This window comes from Epinephelus fuscoguttatus, linkage group LG6, assembly GCF_011397635.1.
Source record: "Epinephelus fuscoguttatus linkage group LG6, E.fuscoguttatus.final_Chr_v1".
Taxonomy (NCBI): domain Eukaryota; kingdom Metazoa; phylum Chordata; class Actinopteri; order Perciformes; family Serranidae; genus Epinephelus; species Epinephelus fuscoguttatus.
Window position 1 is genome coordinate 16,731,417 of NC_064757.1, and position 19,431 is coordinate 16,750,847.

General features: G+C 42.9%; 1 protein-coding gene across 3 annotated transcripts in view; it reads left to right on the forward strand.

Moving 5' to 3' along the window:
* Positions 1 to 19,431, forward strand: part of LOC125890053 (tetratricopeptide repeat protein 28-like) — a 196,007-nt gene that overhangs the window by 111,181 nt on the left and 65,395 nt on the right. For all 3 annotated transcript variants that reach the window (XM_049578447.1, XM_049578448.1, XM_049578449.1), the window contains 3 exons: positions 9,153 to 9,300; positions 15,325 to 15,597; positions 17,730 to 17,860. In XM_049578447.1, the coding sequence (XP_049434404.1) occupies positions 9,153 to 9,300; positions 15,325 to 15,597; positions 17,730 to 17,860 (552 nt within the window). The remainder of the gene's footprint in view (positions 1 to 9,152; positions 9,301 to 15,324; positions 15,598 to 17,729; positions 17,861 to 19,431) is intronic.

A 19,431-nucleotide genomic window follows, 5' to 3' on the forward strand; every position in this document is an offset into this window, starting at 1 on the left:
ACAAAGAAAGATCAGTTTAATTTGCTCTCATTAAAGCCATCTAATCTAATGGGCTAATTAAGGGCTTTGGATGGAATAGCAATCACCAGAGTCTACAATGCCCTCAGGGAGGTATACATCAATGGATCATAAATATTTTACTACGTCTACCTACATGCAGATTGTAAGGTGCCTCAATTTGACTTGCATAAGTGCCTCACGTGCACCTTTGGTGTGGCTTATGTTGTTAACATAAAATCACTGTAGACTCGACTGGGGGTGTTGTAGGAAACCCTCCAGGTCAGCATAAAGAGCAAAACAAAATCCTGAAAATGCAGCATTTTTCATCGATTGGCTGGATTAATGCAGAAATCTTTCACTCAGTGTGAGGGAAAATGAGTCTGTCACTGTTTTTTTTTTTTTACACTGACACAACAAATACACACAGATAGACACACATGATCAATGTAGGTCAGGGGTGTTTGCTGGTTTAGGGTTGGGGCTTATTAGATTGGGGAGATCTTAATAGACAGGCAGCTGTGTCATGATTCTATCCCAGTGACCCCAAGGCCAGAGGTTTATGTTTGGCCTGAGGCAACGGGTGTAATGCCCCCACCACCGCCTCTGTGAGGACCGACCTCAGACCTTTTCAGTCCTGGGGGGAAAGAGAACTGTACCTGCAGTGGGGCCCAGGAAGATGGGTAAAACTCACTGACTTGGCTTCAGAAATAGATTTAATTAAGTATAGGCTCCATTGTGCTGTACTGTGGCTTTCAGCTTGTCAAGTTGAAGGGCAGAGGGCCCAAAGCAGCAATCATTCCATTTCACTTTTTTTTTTTTTTTTTTTTTTTTAGCTGTTCTCCCAGCTAATTTGTCATGGCCGACAGTTATCCCTGGATATTAAATTAAGCAGTTGACATTTTGTGTACCCTGCAAATCGACTGTGTCACCTTGAAAGTGTAGTGGCAGAGATTTGCGAGGGGATGGCAGAGGCACATGTCTAAAAACCCTGGTCGACACATGACATTTCTGGGTCACATTGAAAACCAGCCGACGATACCTAAAGAGCCAAGGAAACAGAGGGAAGAAAGGCAGCAACCCCTTTGTTCCTGTCACACCATTAGTGTTAATCTGATCCCAGTGTCCTTGCCTGAGTGGAAAGCTGATATCAAGTAATACATGTTTGTTTGAGACAGATGGGTGGTTTTCTTGAGGAGTTATTGATGTATTTTTCTTCAGTTTGTATTTGTGTGTGTGTGCAGTGTATTTGCAGCCCGCTGTCCCTATTTGATGGTCTGATTTGGGTTCCATTATGTCGGCAGCGGGGGCTCTGTTGAGAGTCGTCGCACTGGCACCAGCTGCCCTGTGGGTGATCAGAAACCATCTGCAGCAGGCGTATCCTAAACACCACAGCAGTGAAGGGTGTGGCACGGTCTAAACGGAGCTTACGCGGCTTCTATTGATTTCCACATTTGAGAGCATCTCTATTATTGCTGATCACCGATCAGGGCACAGCAAGCTGCACAAGTCCTTGGGCTACCGGAGCACAGCTAGAGCAGTTGGTTCAATGACAGGCTGCCTGCATTATGGGTGCGGAGTTATGCTGTTTGTTTAGAGAGACATCAGTGTGGTTCAGATTTTACAACTGAATGTGTGGCAGGAAACAGCTTCAAGTGTCTGTAAATAACCTGACTACATGGGCGGGTTTCCAGCTCCAGTGCCCTTGATACAAAAGATTTACAAATTACCTTGGCAATTTGATTTCTTGCTGAAAATGACAGATTCAGGATAGGGTAAACAAAAAGATTTGGCAGTCTTAAGTACACATTTTGTCTGGGAAGCACTGCATATATCTCATAGTGCAACCTGAGGAAGTTAGATTTAGGATACTTAAAGTATATAGAGTGCTGCAGGGATGATTTTTTTTGCAAGCAGACCCAGAAGTTAAAATCAGCCTGGTTCTCTCGACAAAAAGCCAAATGAATTTTTCCATTGGCTTTTGGATTATTGCAGAAAATAAGCTCTGTGGCAAACAAAAGTTTATGATACTTATACTTTTTGTTCAACAAGATAATCTTCACAAATTTATATTAGCATGTATGTAATTGAATTTGGCCATAAACAAACAACACCATGGTTGCTTGACTCTAACATCACCACCAACACAAGGATGTAAATCCGTGTTCGATTTGATGACACTTTGTTGTCCCATTTTGCTGCTTGTTAGCAGTAACGGCTTTTTAAGACACATAAAAGCTTAAAACTTGAGAAGTGAGACATTTACTGACATATTGTATGTCGCAGATCAAAACATGATAGTTTCTTAAGCTTTTGTTTAGGCATCAAACCAAAAACTCATTCACTAACCTATTGACTACCAGACATGGAAACGGACGTGCTAAAATGCTAACTCATTTCCAGGTTTTAGGACTCATTCCTGCACCACTCTATTAGCTCTGAGGTATGCAATGCCCTTTTGACTGAACAAGGTTTTCCACATCTGTGGAGAACATTTTGTTTTTGTCAGCATTTATCCTCTCTTAAGATGCTAGATAAGGGACTTTGTACGATTAGTTGTATCAGGCTGAGTGTGCAGATGCCATATGCCAAATCATACTCCTGTTACTCATATCCGTTTTGCACAGCTAGTCAGTGAATTCTTCCTTAAATCCTGTTAGGCCTAGATTTTGAACAAGGATAGACAAGCGCAAACATGGACGTGCTCCCAGGGGCTGATGACAACACCAGGGGTTACAGAGTACTAGAGTGGAGCCTAAGAAGGGGCCAAGGAAATATGTCAAGGCATTAATCTGCTCATAGTAACAGAGCCTCAAACAGCTGGTCTTGTGCTAAACTCCCAATCTTGTCAACTTTCTGTTTAGCTGCTCTGACTGTGGACCTTATTGTGAACAACAGAGCTGTCACCAAAGGAAAATTGTTAATGTTTCATTGTAAGTGTCTTGTTAGGGAGGGAAGGGGAGCGTATGCCACTTGTGTGCGTGAGCTCGTTTGGGCATATGTGTGCAGAGAATGTTGGATCCCTGCAGTGCGTAGCACACCATACCAGAGTGAATAACTTTTTTTTTTTTGCATCATTTCCCTCTTCCTCCAAAGCATAAAAACATGAATATTTAAAACTACATCAAACAAGCATTCATGAAATATTAAAATGTTCGAGAAACAAGAAAAGCTTTTATCCTCTCTCTTTTTCGTATGTGTTTTCTAGCCTCTCTCTTTCTCTCCCTCTCTCTTTTGCTTACACACACACACACACACACACACACACACACACACACACACGAACACGCGTTTACTAGCACACATGCGCATTACCACTCCCTGAATTTACCCACGGGTAAGAACGACAAACCTTCCCACTCGCTCCACTCTTCTGTGGTATCAGCACATTGCTGCATTAAATAGTGGAGGCAAAGATGCAGAGAGGTTCAATAATTTACCCTGGATTGAATTCCAGGCAAAACACATTAGAAGTCTTGGTTTGTGGATGACATGTTATACAAGATGCCTAACAGATGCGTCACATTTCGGGGGGGCCTTGTGTTTTGTGAGAACTTTGCCTTTGGAGGAGTCATTCTCTAATATGCATCCTGTTAGGGAGATGTTTTTTGGCTGACAGATTAAGACTTGTACCATTCTGCTGTGTATGTAATGCTGTATGTTGACAGGGCAAAGTTAATCTGTGGAGCCCTCTCTATTCCAGTAATGCTCTCTCGTACTCTCTCTCTATCTCTCCCCCTCTCTACTGTACCTCTCTCTATCGCTCTCTGTCTGGCTAAGAGCTAAGAGAGGCTGTGCTAATCAGTGAAGCAGCAGCTTTAAGCAGATGCTGCTGTGTTTTTAGAAAAGATCCTGTTAAGCGTGAATTAAGAAAATGTTGTGTAGGGGTAAAATCTTACTCTCTCCTCTCCTAAAATGCCTTATGCCAATAGCATAGCCAACCTGTTGATGTTCTATCTCCAGCTTTGTCCTCTTATGCACTGCTTGGTGCTCCCTCACACTGGTGTTCAGCTGCTGTAATGTAAATTCGAGTGAGCCCTCTGTTTTATGAGCGTCACTGGCTGAATTGACTTGTTGGATTATGCAAAGGCTGAGGTTATATCGTGTGTGTATGTCTTTGTGCAGCTACATGATGTGTTTTGAAGGCAGTGGGAGATTAATGGAAGAAAAAAATCCTATAAGGCTGTACAGCACATTGATTCTGTCATTTTTGCCGCAGCTCTTTCGTTTATGCATTTATTCTCATGCTTGTGTTTGCAGTATTTTAATGCACTCTCCGCACAGTCTAGTCTTTCAGCCTTATGTAGGACAGCGTAGGGTAAAATGAAAGGATTAAAGAAGATGGCAATTTTTTTGTTAGAAGCGAGCCTTATTTTATTCATCTTTTCCCCGTCCTCTTTCCCTGGTCGTCTCAGTCAGGGCATGCCGCTTAAGAGAATGAAAGAAAGATCTCCGGGTGAGCAGTCATATTGTAGGCTAAATCTAATCAAAGGGAGAAGTGCTTTTAAATGTCTTTTGTTCCCCCGGGCGAAACGTTTGTGGGCCTCCCTACTCTCGCCAATGCGTCCTGCCCAAACTCCACCGCCACTAGATGCAATTAATATTGAGCGGAAACCCTGGCCTGCACTCCCCTCATATAATAACAGTGTTAGAACAAAGGTTAATGCTTTGAATCTAATCTCTGTCCTCGTCATTTTCAATGGAGTTGTGATGCAGGCGAAGGGAGGTAGAAATGTTGAGGGGGGCAGCAGGTCTGAAGAGAGATTGGTAGTCAGTGGGGGGCTTGGACGGAAGCAAAATTAATTACTGGTCTCTATAAATTCGATGTCATGTCTCATTTTCTCTAATCCTCCCCGCCTTTTTCGCTTCCTAGTGGTGCTAACAGAGAAGCTTGGGAAGACTAATGAAAAGGCTTCTTAGATGCTAATGGCAAATTAGCCTTGGTGTCACTTTTGGAGACTGTGAGTGAAGTGACTGCCTGCTCAGTGAGGAGGTGACCAGACGGCAGCCTGGACTGCTGCTGCCACACACACACACACACACACACACACACACACACACACACACACACGAGCACACAAAAACACAAGAGAAGGAAAAGATAGGTCTCTTAGAGGGAACTACACCTATTTTAAAAATTCATACAGTACAGGCCAAAAGTTTGGACACACCTTCTCATTCAATGCGTTTTCTTTATTTTCATGACTATTTACATTGTAGATTCTCACTGAAGGCATCAAAACTATGAATGAACACATGTGGAGTTATGTACTTAACAAAAAAAGGTGAAATAACTGAAAACATGTTTTATATTCCTGTTTCTTCAAAATAGCCACCCTTAGCTCTGATTACTGCTTTGCACACTCTTGGCATTCTCTCCATGAGCTTCAAGAGGTAGTCACCTGAAATGGTTTTCCAACAGTCTTGAAGGAGTTCCCAGAGGTGTTTAGCACTTGTTGGCCCCTTTGCCTTCATTCTGCGGTCCAGCTCACCCCAAACCATCTCGATTGGGTTCAGGTCCGGTGACTGTGGAGGCCAGGTCATCTGCCGCAGCACTCCATCACTCTCCTTCTTGGTCAAATAGCCCTTACACAGCCTGGAGGTGTGTTTGGGGTCATTGTCCTGTTGAAAAATAAATGATCATCCAACTAAACGCAAACCGGATGGGATGGCATGTCGCTGCAGGATGCTGTGGTAGCCATGCTGGTTCAGTGTGCCTTCAATTTTGAATAAATCCCCAACAGTGTCACCAGCAAAACACCCCCACACCATCACACCTCCTCCTCCATGCTTCACAGTGGGAACCAGGCATGTGGAATCCATCCGTTCACCTTTTCTGCGTCTCACAAAGACACGGCGGTTGGAACCAAAGATCTCAAATTTGGACTCATCAGACCAAAGCACAGATTTCCACTGGTCTAATGTCCATTCCTTGTGTTTCTTGGCCCAAACAAATCTCTTCTGCTTGTTGCCTCTCCTTAGCAGTGGTTTCCTAGCAGCTATTTGACCATGAAGGCCTGATTCGCGCAGTCTCCTCTTAACAGTTGTTCTAGAGATGGGTCTGCTGCTAGAACTCTGTGTGGTATTCATCTGGTCTCTGATCTGAGCTGCTGTTAACTTGCGATTTCTGAGGCTGGTGACTCGGATGAACTTATCCTCAGAAGCAGAGGTGACTCTTGGTCTTCCTTTCCTGGGTCGGTCCTCATGTGTGCCAGTTTCGTTGTAGCGCTTGATGGTTTTGCGACTCCACTTGGGGACACATTTAAAGTTTTTGCAATTTTCCGGACTGACTGACCTTCATTTCTTAAAGTAATGATGGCCACTCGTTTTTCTTTAGTTAGCTGATTGGTTCTTGCCATAATATGAATTTTAACAGTTATCCAACAGGGCTGTCGGCTGTGTATTAACCTGACTTCTGCACAACACAACTGATGGTCCCAACCCCATTGATAAAGCAAGAAATTCCACTAATTAACCCTGATAAGGCACACCTGTGAAGTGGAAACCATTTCAGGTGACTACCTCTTGAAGCTCATGGAGAGAATGCCAAGAGTGTGCAAAGCAGTAATCAGAGCTAAGGGTGGCTATTTTGAAGAAACTAGAATATAAAACATGTTTTCAGTTATTTCACCTTTTTTTGTTAAGTACATAACTCCACATGTGTTCATTCATAGTTTTGATGCCTTCAGTGAGAATCTACAATGTAAATAGTCATGAAAATAAAGAAAACGCATTGAATGAGAAGGTGTGTCCAAACTTTTGTCCTGTACTGTACATGTTATTCATGTGGTCTAAGACAGTCCAGAAATGTCAGTAAACATGAACAAGTCCAAAATCCAATGAGTGCTAAAACTCAAATGTGTGATGTCATTCATTATAAAGTTCTGAACTGCTCCATAGACAATTAACTGGGAAAGATGCTCCAGATGACACTGACATCACTCAGAGGGAATGTTCTGAGTATATGGGTACATTTTTGTTTCGGTACTGAGATCACTACAATAAGATAAATCTCATTTGGGTTCCATTCATTGTCAGTGTAGCAGCTCCAGACTTTATACCCTATGACATCATAAGTTTTGAAACTTACTTGTCTGGTTTCTGGCTTTGAAAGAGAGCAGCTCATGTTCCAAATTATTCATCAAACTGTCATCGGCCATGGGAATAATATATTGGAATTCTTAATTTAGGTTGCATTCTCCTTGAGAATGACAGATATTTTAATTTTAGACATATTCTGTCAGAGTTCCAGCGGATCCTTATGAAGTCATAAAGGCATTGAATTCATTAATCTAAAAATAAGGCTTTAATTTGTGTTAAAACGTCTTTGATCAATCTTTCTTAACTGTCAAAAATGCTAAGACATGGGAAAGAGAACTTTATGACTCCTTTTTTCTGACACTGAATCGTAAAATTTTAAAGTAATTGGAAACATCTAGATTTTACAGAAATAATTACCAAATGCCTCTTGCATTGATGTCACACACAGATGAGGATAGCGAAACCAACAACACTCATATTTTGTTTCAGGCCGGGATGCTCAGAGCAGAGGATTCACTGTCTAGCTAGCTGTCTCTGACCCTGGACGACATGGAGGCGTGCAAAGTCAAAACAAATTGGCTGTTTAATCAAGATTTCGTGGCATGGCTGAAACCAGTGCAAGGCGATGCATATGAGGCTTGGTGTATTTTAAACAGAAATTTTTCAAACTCGGCACGATGGGAATCAGGGCAGTGAAAACAAATGCCAGGTATATCTCATTTCTGTTCAGCCTTCATCTCTGCTATGAGACAGAAAAGTCATGTTTATGTTATAATTACCATTTGGGCAAAATCGTCCCTAACACTAAGTCGTTAATGGTGGTTCATGTTTGTTGTTTTTTCTTCAGTTTTGGTGATTGTAAAATAAGTCTTAAATTTTATTCTGAGTGGCATTGAAGAAGTCTTAAAAGGTCTTAAATCTTAATTGCCTTGAGCTGTAGCAAGCCTTTTTTGTTGTTTCTTTGCCTCACACAGTGCTTATCCCTTTTTCCCCCATAATGCTTTGCTGCTGTAATTGTGCGTTTCTGACACACAAGCCCAGATATGACTATTCTGAGACAGTTTGCTTTCTCTTGGGGGGATTTAGCGGTTTGGAATTGTGAATAATGAGCTGGATGTAGCTCCGTCTCTCTGTGCTGCTGTTGTTAGACTGGACCAGAGTCAGGTTTAACAACTCACTTGGATTATTTTCTGATCAGGCCTCAGACACAAACATACTGAGTCACAAACTTGCTTGGATAAAACATCTCTTTTTCTCTGGCGAGTCCAAACAGACATTGTGAAGAAGAAGACGAAGGAGAAGGGAAAAAAACAGACTTATTGATGGGGCTTTGGATCCCAGAGACAGCGTCTGTTTTAGTTTTCAATCTGAAGAATGTTCCAACACAATTTAGTCTCTCACAGAAAGATACAGTATGTCAGCAGTCGCATGTAGTTTATATCTCAGTGGTGCTGAATTATTATCCGCCCAACAATGCGACTCTCTCAGCTCTGTGAATAACTGACTGGGTGACAAATGTAGTTAATTTTTGTCTGCTTGAAGAACAGTTCATGTATCCAAAACATGACGCATCAGATGTGAAAATATGGCAAAAACAGACTCCGGCCAGTTGTGTTATTATTTTACAACAGCGCCCTGACAAAGGGAATGCACAATCTGAAGTATTTATGGGTGTTCTTTTATTGGGCTACAGACCGACTTGAGTAAGAAGCTCTCTCTCATTCTGCTTTTTCTTTCTCTTTACTTTTTTTTCCAACTCAGCCCAGGAGAAATCCCAGCTCTCTGCTTGTGTGCACTTCACTCCCACAGCAAACAGACGAAAAAAAAAATATTCAAGAGAAAAACAATAGTTGCTCCTGAGAAGGCAGCCAGCCAGAGTGTAACATGTGCATTTATGTAAAACTTATAATCCAATTAACAAGTACAAAAAAAAAACAGTGATCACTCTATTATGGGAATACAAAGGAGAGAGGTGCCATGTTCACAAAACTGCTCATGTGGAAAAAATGCAAATGGCGTGAAATGAGTGTGTCTGGTAATGTGTTTGTATAAAGTCCCATGCTGTAGCACTAGACTGGAGCCCTCATGACTCTTACCTCTCTTTCTCTCAACAGGCATACTTCCGACAGGGTGTTGCCCTTCAGTACCTTGGTCGCCATGCCGACGCTCTGGCCGCCTTCGCCTCCGGGCTGGCCCAAGACCCCAAGAGCCTACAGCTACTGGTGGGCATGGTAGAAGCCGCTATGAAGTCGCCACTACGAGGTAAGAAATTAAGTGGCTGAATATGTTTGTATGTGTGTGTTGACATGTGTCTGCGTGTCACTGTCTGTCACCATCTCCACATGTCCCACAACTTCTGTCTAATAATCCTCACGCTCTGTCAGTCAATAAGCGTGTTGGGGTGACTTTACCTGTCAGTTTTTCCACCCGTTCGGCAGGCAGGCCATCTCTCTATCTGTCTGTCTTTCTGTCTTTGTGACTGACTGTTGGTGTCAAGTACTTACCTCCGGACTCTGAGGCCTGATGCCTGCAGCTTCAGCATATCTTATTGTCAGACAGGCTGATCACACACACAGATAGCCCGTTATCTTAATGAGCATCCAACACTAATGCCATTGTCTGCAGCTGCCCCTGTGTAAGCCTTTTTCCTAAAGCTGAGTGGATTCATAAGTAGCGTATTCAAGCCAAGATTGTTACTAAAATGTGTTCTTTCTGTTCTGCATTATTATCTGTTGTATCAGCCAACTGCAGTGACCTGATTGTCTATGAGTAACCAGTGTGGGCCAGCTTAATGAGCCTCAAAACAAACCTGGCAGCAATTTGACTTCAGATGACCACTGCGGAGGATTTAATATTCTTCAGATCTGGATGGCACCGACTGCCAGAGTTGACTGAGTCATCCTGCAGTCTTGCTTTGTCATCGCCTTTTTTTTTTTTTCTTCCCCCAAAGTGTGTTGAAAACTGTGCCTGCAAATAAATGCAGCCTTGTTTTATAATCCAAAATTTACTGAACTGTACAATGAGATCAGCAGCTCTGAAGGGCTTTGTTCAGTCAGGAATCAGTTTTTCTGTGATTGAATACAGTGCTTCTCTGAATACTCGTGTGCAAATCCAGAGGAGAAAAAAAAACTGCAAAGAGAATAAAGAATGAAGAGCCCATCTCAGCGACATTGAGTGTATAAGCCTGTCGCTGGGGCCAAAACAAGAAAAGGGTTTGGGTGCGAGCCCAGACCTGAGCATCATGGACCAGAATGGGTCCTCTCTGTAGGGGAAGACCAACATTTAGCCCAAGCCATTTAATCTCTTAATTGTTTACCCTATTTCCCACAGTGCCAGGCAACCAGCAGAAGACGTAATCCAAGGTGTGTTGAGGAGAGGTAGCTAGGTCAAAGGATTAAGAGCAATGATCCTCTCAGAGGGGTTCCTGGCACATGGGGACGATAATCAATGTTACGCCAGCAAACAGGAAGGATAATCAGTGTTACTCAGCCAAAGTCCCCTGATAAGTGAAAGGTAGGCGAGCATTGCTTTCTGTCCTTTGAGGCAGAAGAGCACCAGTCGTGTTTGTTGACCGCATACAGTAGCGCTCTTATCCCAGGATTCAGCCTGTTGATTACCTTGTTCACCAGTTAAATTGCAGTTGAGAAACGCTGGAGCTTTTAAAACACCTGGAGCCACAAATATGGCTATAAGCTCATATACATAGAGTCATTGTATTCAGCTGGTTTTCCACCTTGTTTTGGGTTATAATTACACACGAAAAAACTTGTAATCCATTTGTAATTACGCTTTAATCTCTTATAGCAGTTCTGCAAACACCACATTATTCCCTTCTGTGTATAAACTCAGTGTCGCTGCCATGTTGCCAAGAAAGAGCTGATTGTATCTAGCCTGTGATTGCAATGTTCACTTATCTCAGTCATTTATCTTACCACAGACATCTCGTCACACTGTGATGTTTACAGTCCTCCCAAAAGCACCTTTATGTTTATTTTCTGCCACAGAGCAGAGAGATCCATCTGAAGACATCCATACCAAATGAGCAGATAAATAAATTAGGAAGAGAGGAAGACAAATAATGAACCTCAGAGAGCGATATCAAGGCATATGTCTTCAAGGACACAGTGTGTAGTGGATTCATCAAAGCTTGCTTTGTTTCCGCGGTAAAGTTAATATTATATGTATAACGCCCCAATTCTTAGTGTGTCATATACAATTCAACCCTCTCTCCCTGACACACACGCTCCCACTCCTACTTGCATAGATCAAGGTTTCCTCTCATTATTCCAGAGTCAAGCAGCTGTTGTTCTCTCATGCGACTCATACTGTATTTCCCAACAACAAAGGGCTCTCACACAGGTGGAAACTGGTGCAATCTCACCTCCCTCCTCTTACTGTATCCTCTCTCCCCGTCTGCCACTACTTATCATCCCGGCAGCAATTTTTTCCTTCCCTTCCAAATCAGCGTTGTCCATCTGTATCATTGGACGAGCTGTGGGAAATCAGCCTCTCACATTTTTATATATTAGAGCCTATGTTTCACTATGTATGTAATCACATGGGTAATATTTTTACTATTCATCCTGCTCCACTTATGTCTCTCACTCAGCTGCTCGGGGCCAGAGAGAGTGCACAGGGTCCATTAGCCATTAATTATCGGATTGTTTTCCACATATGCCAACTTAAAAGGGTTTTTTCGCTTTCCTCCGGATAAACCATAGAGGAGATGGTTTCACAGTGTGGCAGTTATTGACCCAGGCTGGATCATTTGCCATTAAAAACATTGTCCTTAAACTGGAGGATTTGGAGCCTGTGTTCATTAGCATCTGTCCTGCTGAGGAGCCTTTGAGCAAAGTGCTTTTGATCCTTAAACACCACAAGCACCAGAGAGGCTGCTTTGTAACTCACCCTGACATCTGACCTCCCAGGGGATGAGAGGAAAGAGGAGGTTTTTTTTGACAAATCAATGAATTGTCACATTATTACTTAAAGCATAAGGGTGATTACATATCCTATGTTCTTCATAGTGTCAACAAATCCAATAAAAAGACCAAAACCTACAATGAATTGATCATCCTAACAACAAAGCCTAAGCCTGTAAAGTCTCATGTAGCTTGTGCCATAAAGCTCCACAACTGAAAACACATAAATGGGCCACACTGTTGCATTGGGTACCACACACTCTCCTGTTAGTCCACCAAATCCACGGCTAAACAATAGACTGTATAAAAACAGAGGACGTAGCCACTGTGGTGTCACCTATTGGCTTATGGAGTTCCATTTTAGAGCCTCAGGTATGGCATTTTGACCGTTGCCATCTTGGTTTTATGGAACCATAAGTGACCACATTTGGACAAGAGTGTGGAGCTGTAGAGGAGTGAGGGGTGCATCTGACACATCGACTGTGGACACCTGAAAGTCATAGCGGCCCTGCCCTTAATTACACGTAACTTTAAGCCTTGATGAAATGTAAATGGGTGAGTTATACAAAAATCCACCCCCTGCACAGTTGTCATGAACGGTGAAATTAGCTACAGAGACCAAAACGGTTTTCTGTGTCAGGCTGTAAACATGTTTATATTTCCTATAAGGTTGGACACTTTAACATGGGGGTCTTTGGGGATTGACTAACTTGTTGTGCCAGCCTCAAGTGCCCATTTGAGGATCTGTAGTTTTTGGCACTTACGCGTCCACTGCGGAGGTTGCTCCATGGGAAGAAGGAATGAGTACTATCTGCTAAAAACGACGTTGCCCAACTGTTTTGGGAGATTACCAAGCCCTATTTTTATAATGAAAGTATATTTTGTGCATCTTCAGTAGGAACAATTGGACTTGGTACTGAGTGAGAGATCTTGGAAATTTGGATTAACGCATTTTTGGTTTTGGTCTTTTCATGGGATTTGTTAATAATTACAAAGATATCAAAAGCCTTATCTTAAAAAAAAAATAAATTTATACAGAATAATTTAATCTCATGTTTATCTTGTCTGATCATGTCATGACTACACAAAAACACATGAAACCAGGCTGGGTGCAGAATTTTATGCTAAATGTAATATCCAACAGTATTGCTTGGTATTAATAACTTCCATGTTTTAAGCTTTTACAGTATTTCTTAATTTTGCTCATTCCAATGACTAGTCCATACCCGGGGATGTGTTATGTATAGAGGAATAAGAAATCAAAAACAGTATCTTAGAGGAGATGCAAAATCAGAGCACTGTAAATGCACTGTGTAACAAATATTAATGTACGACAAACAATGCACATTGTATTTAGAAACATGCTTTATGGCAAAATACATGGAGCATAGTTTTGGCTGACGGCATGGAGGCACACGTGTGCGTGCGGCCGTGCGCAAGGCCGTGCGCGGGTGCAGGCGCTGCTAATGGTGCTCACAGTATGAATGGTTAGTGGACAAAAACGTGAATATAAACAGTAGAAGTGTGGGAAAAATGCAAAAACGGCATCATGGCTGTCTGCACATGACCAAGATGAAAGCCTATGTGCAAGTTCAGAGAAGTAGGTCAAAGCAGTGAGGAGGAAAACGGATGATGACGGACAGAGGGAGGGACGGACGGACGGAGTGAGGGACAGAGGTTTCTCCATTTAATATTAGGATGATACATCCTCAAAAACAGGAGGGAGAGTGCAAGACATGTTTATTCAATGAGATGTCAGGCAGAGTAACTCTTTGGTAAATCACAAATATGTATTTCCGTCCATGAGTATACTGTCATTAAAGTAAGGTGTGGCCCTAGCTCCAAGAGCACCCTTAAAAAGCCTCTTTAACAAGACAAAAGGGGAGAAAGATGGGGGTGAAATCACTCTCTGTTATGACTTTCCGTTGGCTGTGTGCATATCAATGAGGTGGAGGTTGTAAGTCTTGCTTCGTATCTTGATACAAGCCTCAGTAAACACTTAGCTTTACAATTTGACTTTGCGTGTGTGTGTGTGTGTGTGTGTGTGTGTGTGTGTGCGCCTGTGTATGTGTGTGAAACACCACATGCTGATGTTGTCATAACTACCTGTTTATAAATGCAGCAGCCATGACACCTTTTTAAAAAAAGGATTCTCTGCGTGTTTGATTTATGACTCAGCTCTCGGTGTCACTCTGAAGGCAATTACAAGCTATGAATGGATATTATATGCACGCACTGTCTCTGTAAGCACGACATTCTGCCAAGTGCTGGAACAGAAGCAATGCTCTTGAAAGAGCATCATCAGTTATGCTTTTGAGTGCTTGTGTGGGGAAGCATCTCATATTGTGTGTGTGCGTGTGTGTCTAGGTGAATTAGCGTTTGTGTGTGTTTCCAAGAACTATTGTGACTATTCACTTCTTGTGCCTAAATGTTTGTCTAAACAAATGAAAGATACAGTTTATGAATGCTTGTGCCGTATGCTGGAGTGCCGACTACACGCAGCCACGCATAGCCAGTTTGTACAGGCACAGTAACACCATGCAGCCTTCTGTAAAGCGCTTTGACCTAATTAGTAGCAATCCAGCTAGAAATACTTGCAGATACAGGGCCATGAGAATTAAGCATCCCCCAGATACACTTCTATACATGAATGCAAATACACAGATGCACACAAATGCATCAGTAGACACACACACATACTTGGGCGTGCCCCCCTTTGCTGTTGTTCGATGTTGGTGTCTGCCAGAGGGCTTTGTAATCTGGAGGGGCTGTGGATCCCGAATCCCGTGCGGCCCACCATTGATTTATGTCATTGTGTGCATTTTCAGCCTCTTCAAAGGTCACCTTGTGTGTCTCCTTTACTCTGCATTCCTCTGCTGCTGCTGCTACTGTTGTGCATTAGCTGCATTAGTTTCCCCATCACTCTTTAAACTCTATCTCAAAACCCACTCAGCCCCGCTGTATTCTTCTCAAACAACCATATCGACTGACATGAAGAGAAGGCAGAAATGTAATTTCGCTTTGTGGTTTGTGAAGACAGTTGCCCACAATGGTCTGAACTTGTGTGATTTTTATGCAGTGCTGTTGGAAAGTCAGAGTGGAGGGAACAGAAAAATGGCTTGCGTGTTGATTTATTGTCAAATTGTCAGTGAAAGCCGTCACTCAGCTAAACTACAGGCTTCGCTTATCCAGGCAGACAAAACACAACCACCGCTGGAAAAAAAAGTAGAATCTGAATTCAGACAGTACACACATTTGTCAGGGTTGGTAAACACGCAACACAGTTACTGCAATCAGTGTTATGTTTTGGCCTATTTTGGAGCCTGTTTCTAATCTCTGTCTTACTCATGTCCCTCCTGCGCAGAGTCTCTCGAGCCCACCTATCAGCAGCTGCAAAAAATGAAGCTGGACAAAAGTCCCTTTGTGGTGGTGTCTGTGATTGGCCAGGAGCTGCTGACAGCAAGCCACCACACAGCCTCTGTTGTGGTGCTGGAAGCCGCTTTGAAGATCGGCACATGCAGCCTCAAGCTACGCGGCTCCGTCTTCTCGGCCCTCAGCAGCGCCCACTGGTCCCTGGGCAACACCGAGAAGAGCACTGGCTACATGCAGCAGGACCTGGAGGTGGCCAAGACCTTAGGTAAGAAGCCTACAATAATAATGTAGATCAGGGCTTTAGATAATAGATTTTATCTCTTCATTGCTTCGTCTTTGAAATGTATGAATGTGCACATGCTGTACCAGAGCCTGAAGTCACATCTTGAAATTGTTTGTTTTTCCAAAAAGATGTTCAATTTGCAAGTACCAAATCCTCACAATGTTAGTCAACATTTTTGGCTTATAAATGACTGGAATTACCAATAAAGTATGAAAATTGTTGGCCTGTAATTTTAGCCAGTGATCAGGGCAGGGCAAATTCATTTACATTGTGCATTTCATACCCAACGGCAACCCAAAGTGCTGTCCCGATTACACAGGTAAAAACTCAAGAACCAAATGAATTAAAACATTCGATTATAAAGAAAATAGATTAACAGCAGGTGAACAGATGGGTTTTAAGCTTGGATCTGAAAGTGGTCAGCATTGTATGAAGTTGTAGCTCTTCTGGCAGTTTCACATCTCAGCGGCATAAAAGCTAAAAGCTTTGGGTTCTGGTGTGTTTGTCAGTCTTGCCACCACTTTGGTTTAGAACTATCTGCACAACTATTGGATGGATTGTGATGAAATTTTGTACATACATTGGTGTCCCCCAGAGGATGAATCCTACTGTCTGTGATGATTCCTGACTTTTTATGTAGTGGCATTATCAGATTAAAAACTGTTGTAATTTTTCAAATACTTTGGTTTATGACCAAATACCTACAAACTTTTGATCAGCCTCAGCTGTACTCTGTGTTTAGAGCTAGTTAGCAAATGTAAGCATGTTAACATTCTAAGCTAAGATTTTGAGCATTATAAGCATCATACCTGCTAAATACTGGCATGTTAGCACGGTATCATTAGCAATCAGCTCGAAGTGCTACTGTGTATAGCATTACAGAGCAGCTGGCATGGCTGCAGACTCTTCAGTCTTGTTCTTGTGTAGCTTGATAAAAGCAGAGTACCAGTATTTTTTAATGATAGTGTTGCCTTGCAAGGAAAAGATACCTTTGGTGCCTCTGCACCAGTGATAACTGTGGCCGGAGGGATTATGTTTTTGGGCTGTTCTTGGTCTGTCCGTCCCTACATACGTCCGTCCCATTCTTGTGAACGCCTTGAAGGAATTTCCCCAAATTTGGCACAAATGTCCACTTGGACTCAACATTGAACTGATTAGAATTTGGTGGTCATAGGTCAAAGGTCAAGGTCACTATGTCACACATGCTGTTGGCCCTCATTCATAAGCCAATTATTACAGAAACAAAATTATTAATTAAAATTATTTATTATTATTAATTACACAAAATGACATTGTATATCCAAAAGGTTCAAGATCGACTTCACTCTCACATATCTACCTTGAAACTGTGTTGCTGGGGGAAAGATGTGTGTGAAGCAACCACATTTTCATACACATGGATGTGAACTGCAACTGCAACTTGACTAGTTCACAGAGGCATACAATTATAAAAAGGTCATTTTAGTTTGCATCTGTATTTTTCCCCATTTGAGCATCTTGCACCAAAATTTAACGTAATTAAAATTTGCAAGAAATTGGCAGGAATTGACCCATTTCTCTGCTTCAGAATCTAAGTATGGATACACTGTGTGGGTGTTAATATAGCAGGAGGAGAGAAGGTCTGAGAGAAAGACAGTTAAGAAAAAAACTTAAGGTAAAGTAGAAAAAAAAATGGAAACAGAGAGTAGCACAGACTGGCTCCACTCTTCTCACCCCCACACAGTTTGACACATGACTGGGCAGAGCAGCTGGAGATAAGGAGCTGAGGTTCTCAGGTGGAGCACAGAGACTTGTGCTTTACTTTGGCCCTGTCTGTGGGGCCTCTCTGTCAGGCAGAAATAATAAGGCTTTCCCCTCTCACCCTCTGGAGCATTGAGATCAACACTACCAGCTGTCAGGGAAGCCGCTCTACTGTGGAGAACTTATAACGGCCGCTTTCCCTTTTAAGGGTGCCGTGGCATGTCAGTGGCATAGATGTGGTTCATCACATCGCTGTTCAACAGTGGCGGCGGGATGATGTGAAATAAACACCAGTTGCTTTGTAATCACGTAGGCTGTACTGTAAATATGCTTTGTCGGCTCTTTTCTCATTTCTTTGGGTTTTTCCTCTTTAGGTGACCAAACAGGGGAATGCCGCGCTCATGGGAATCTGGGTTCGGCATTCTTCTCCAAGGGAAACTACCGCGAAGCGCTGACCAACCACCGCAACCAGCTGGTTCTGGCCATGAAGCTAAAGGACAGAGAGGTAAGAAGCACATGCTTGTAAGCAGTTACAGCAGTCTTTAAAGGGATAGAGCAGAGAACTGTTACTGCAGAGGACAATGAATTGAGGTTAAAAAGTAATTTTTTCTCTGAGTCTCTTATCATGTTGTAGGTGTGGGATTGTGCTGTGCCCAGCATTCCTCTGTTCTGGCTGTTTAGAGGGTATCTCAAGGAGGAGACTGAAGGACACAGAGATGCTGCTGCTCTTTGTCTATTTAAAAACATGGGTGTCAAGTTGGTGCGGAGAACAGATGAAGGTGATGGGGGAGGAGAGAGAGTGAGGCAGTTGAAGCAAAGGCCAACAGGATAGCCTCAGCAGCTGGTTCACCTTGTTACCAATGCAAAGCATTTATGCAGATATTATGCAGATGTTTATCTGGCCCATGTAGGAGTAAGTCTGGGGCTTTGTAACATACGCCTGTTTTGGAATGTAATTTATACAGATTAAGTTGTTTGAATATGGGGCAGAGAGAGAAAAGAAGAGTGGGAGGGAAAGAAGAAAATAAGAGAGAGGGAGGGAAATTAGTTAGACAGACTGATCCACTTTCCTTTACCGTTTGGTGCCCTCTTTCTCTCCTCACTCTGTCTCCTGCTTCTCTCTCTCTACCCGACCTCTGTGGTCATTGTTGAGGGGTGGGGAGACAGGTGCTTGTTCCAACACAATTCCCGTCACACAAGGAGAAGAATGGCCTCCGTTTCCCCTTCATTCCTTATCCTCCCCACCAGGCCAGCAGGCCTGCTTGTTTGTGTTCCCTGATATCAGGAGACATTTAAACAGTCCAGTCAAACGCTGCACAATGCACTGGGATGAAACTAACAGTTGAAGAATGAGGCCAGAGGTCCCCTTGACATCTCCCCCTCCCACAGTTTGAGGATATGTGCAGAGCAGACATATGATTATGAGTTTACAGACACCAGTGCCAAAAACCTCTGTCATGTAATGAGGTTAGAAAGAGAGATGAGTGAGAGGCATAGAGGACACATGCAAGGTCCTTAGTGTCTACTCTGAGGTTTTGACTGCTCTGCACATGGTTAGCTGTAGCAGTACTTGGCCGGCCAAATGTAAATGTTTGAGTAAATGTTTTAACTTGTTATTGTATGCGTGCAAGTGTGTATATGCCCACTACAGTATCCAGTGTACAGAGTGGTATGAGTCTGCTCCTAATGATGTCTAAAGACTGAGCAGTACAGTATCAGTGTATCAGTGTTGAGCCGCTGTTATCCACAGTGCACCACACTTTCAGCCACTGAGGCCCCATGCTGCTCACATGTTGCTTCTTAGAGGAAAACAATACCCAAAGTGCACCCCCAGGTTTACACACAAATGGCAAATGGACCACTGCCAGAGTGTCCTGGGACCCAGAGGAGGCCAATGAACACCATTAATAGTTGCATCATATAGAAAACGTCCTGACTGGCCCTGCTTGGGCCACCCTAACAGCCCCCTCTCTCCTCTGAAGGCCCCCTAATCAGAGTCATATGTGTGTCACACCACCTGGTCTCCCTCAGAACACACTGGAGCCTGGTGGATAGCTCATTACGGCCGGCCTGATG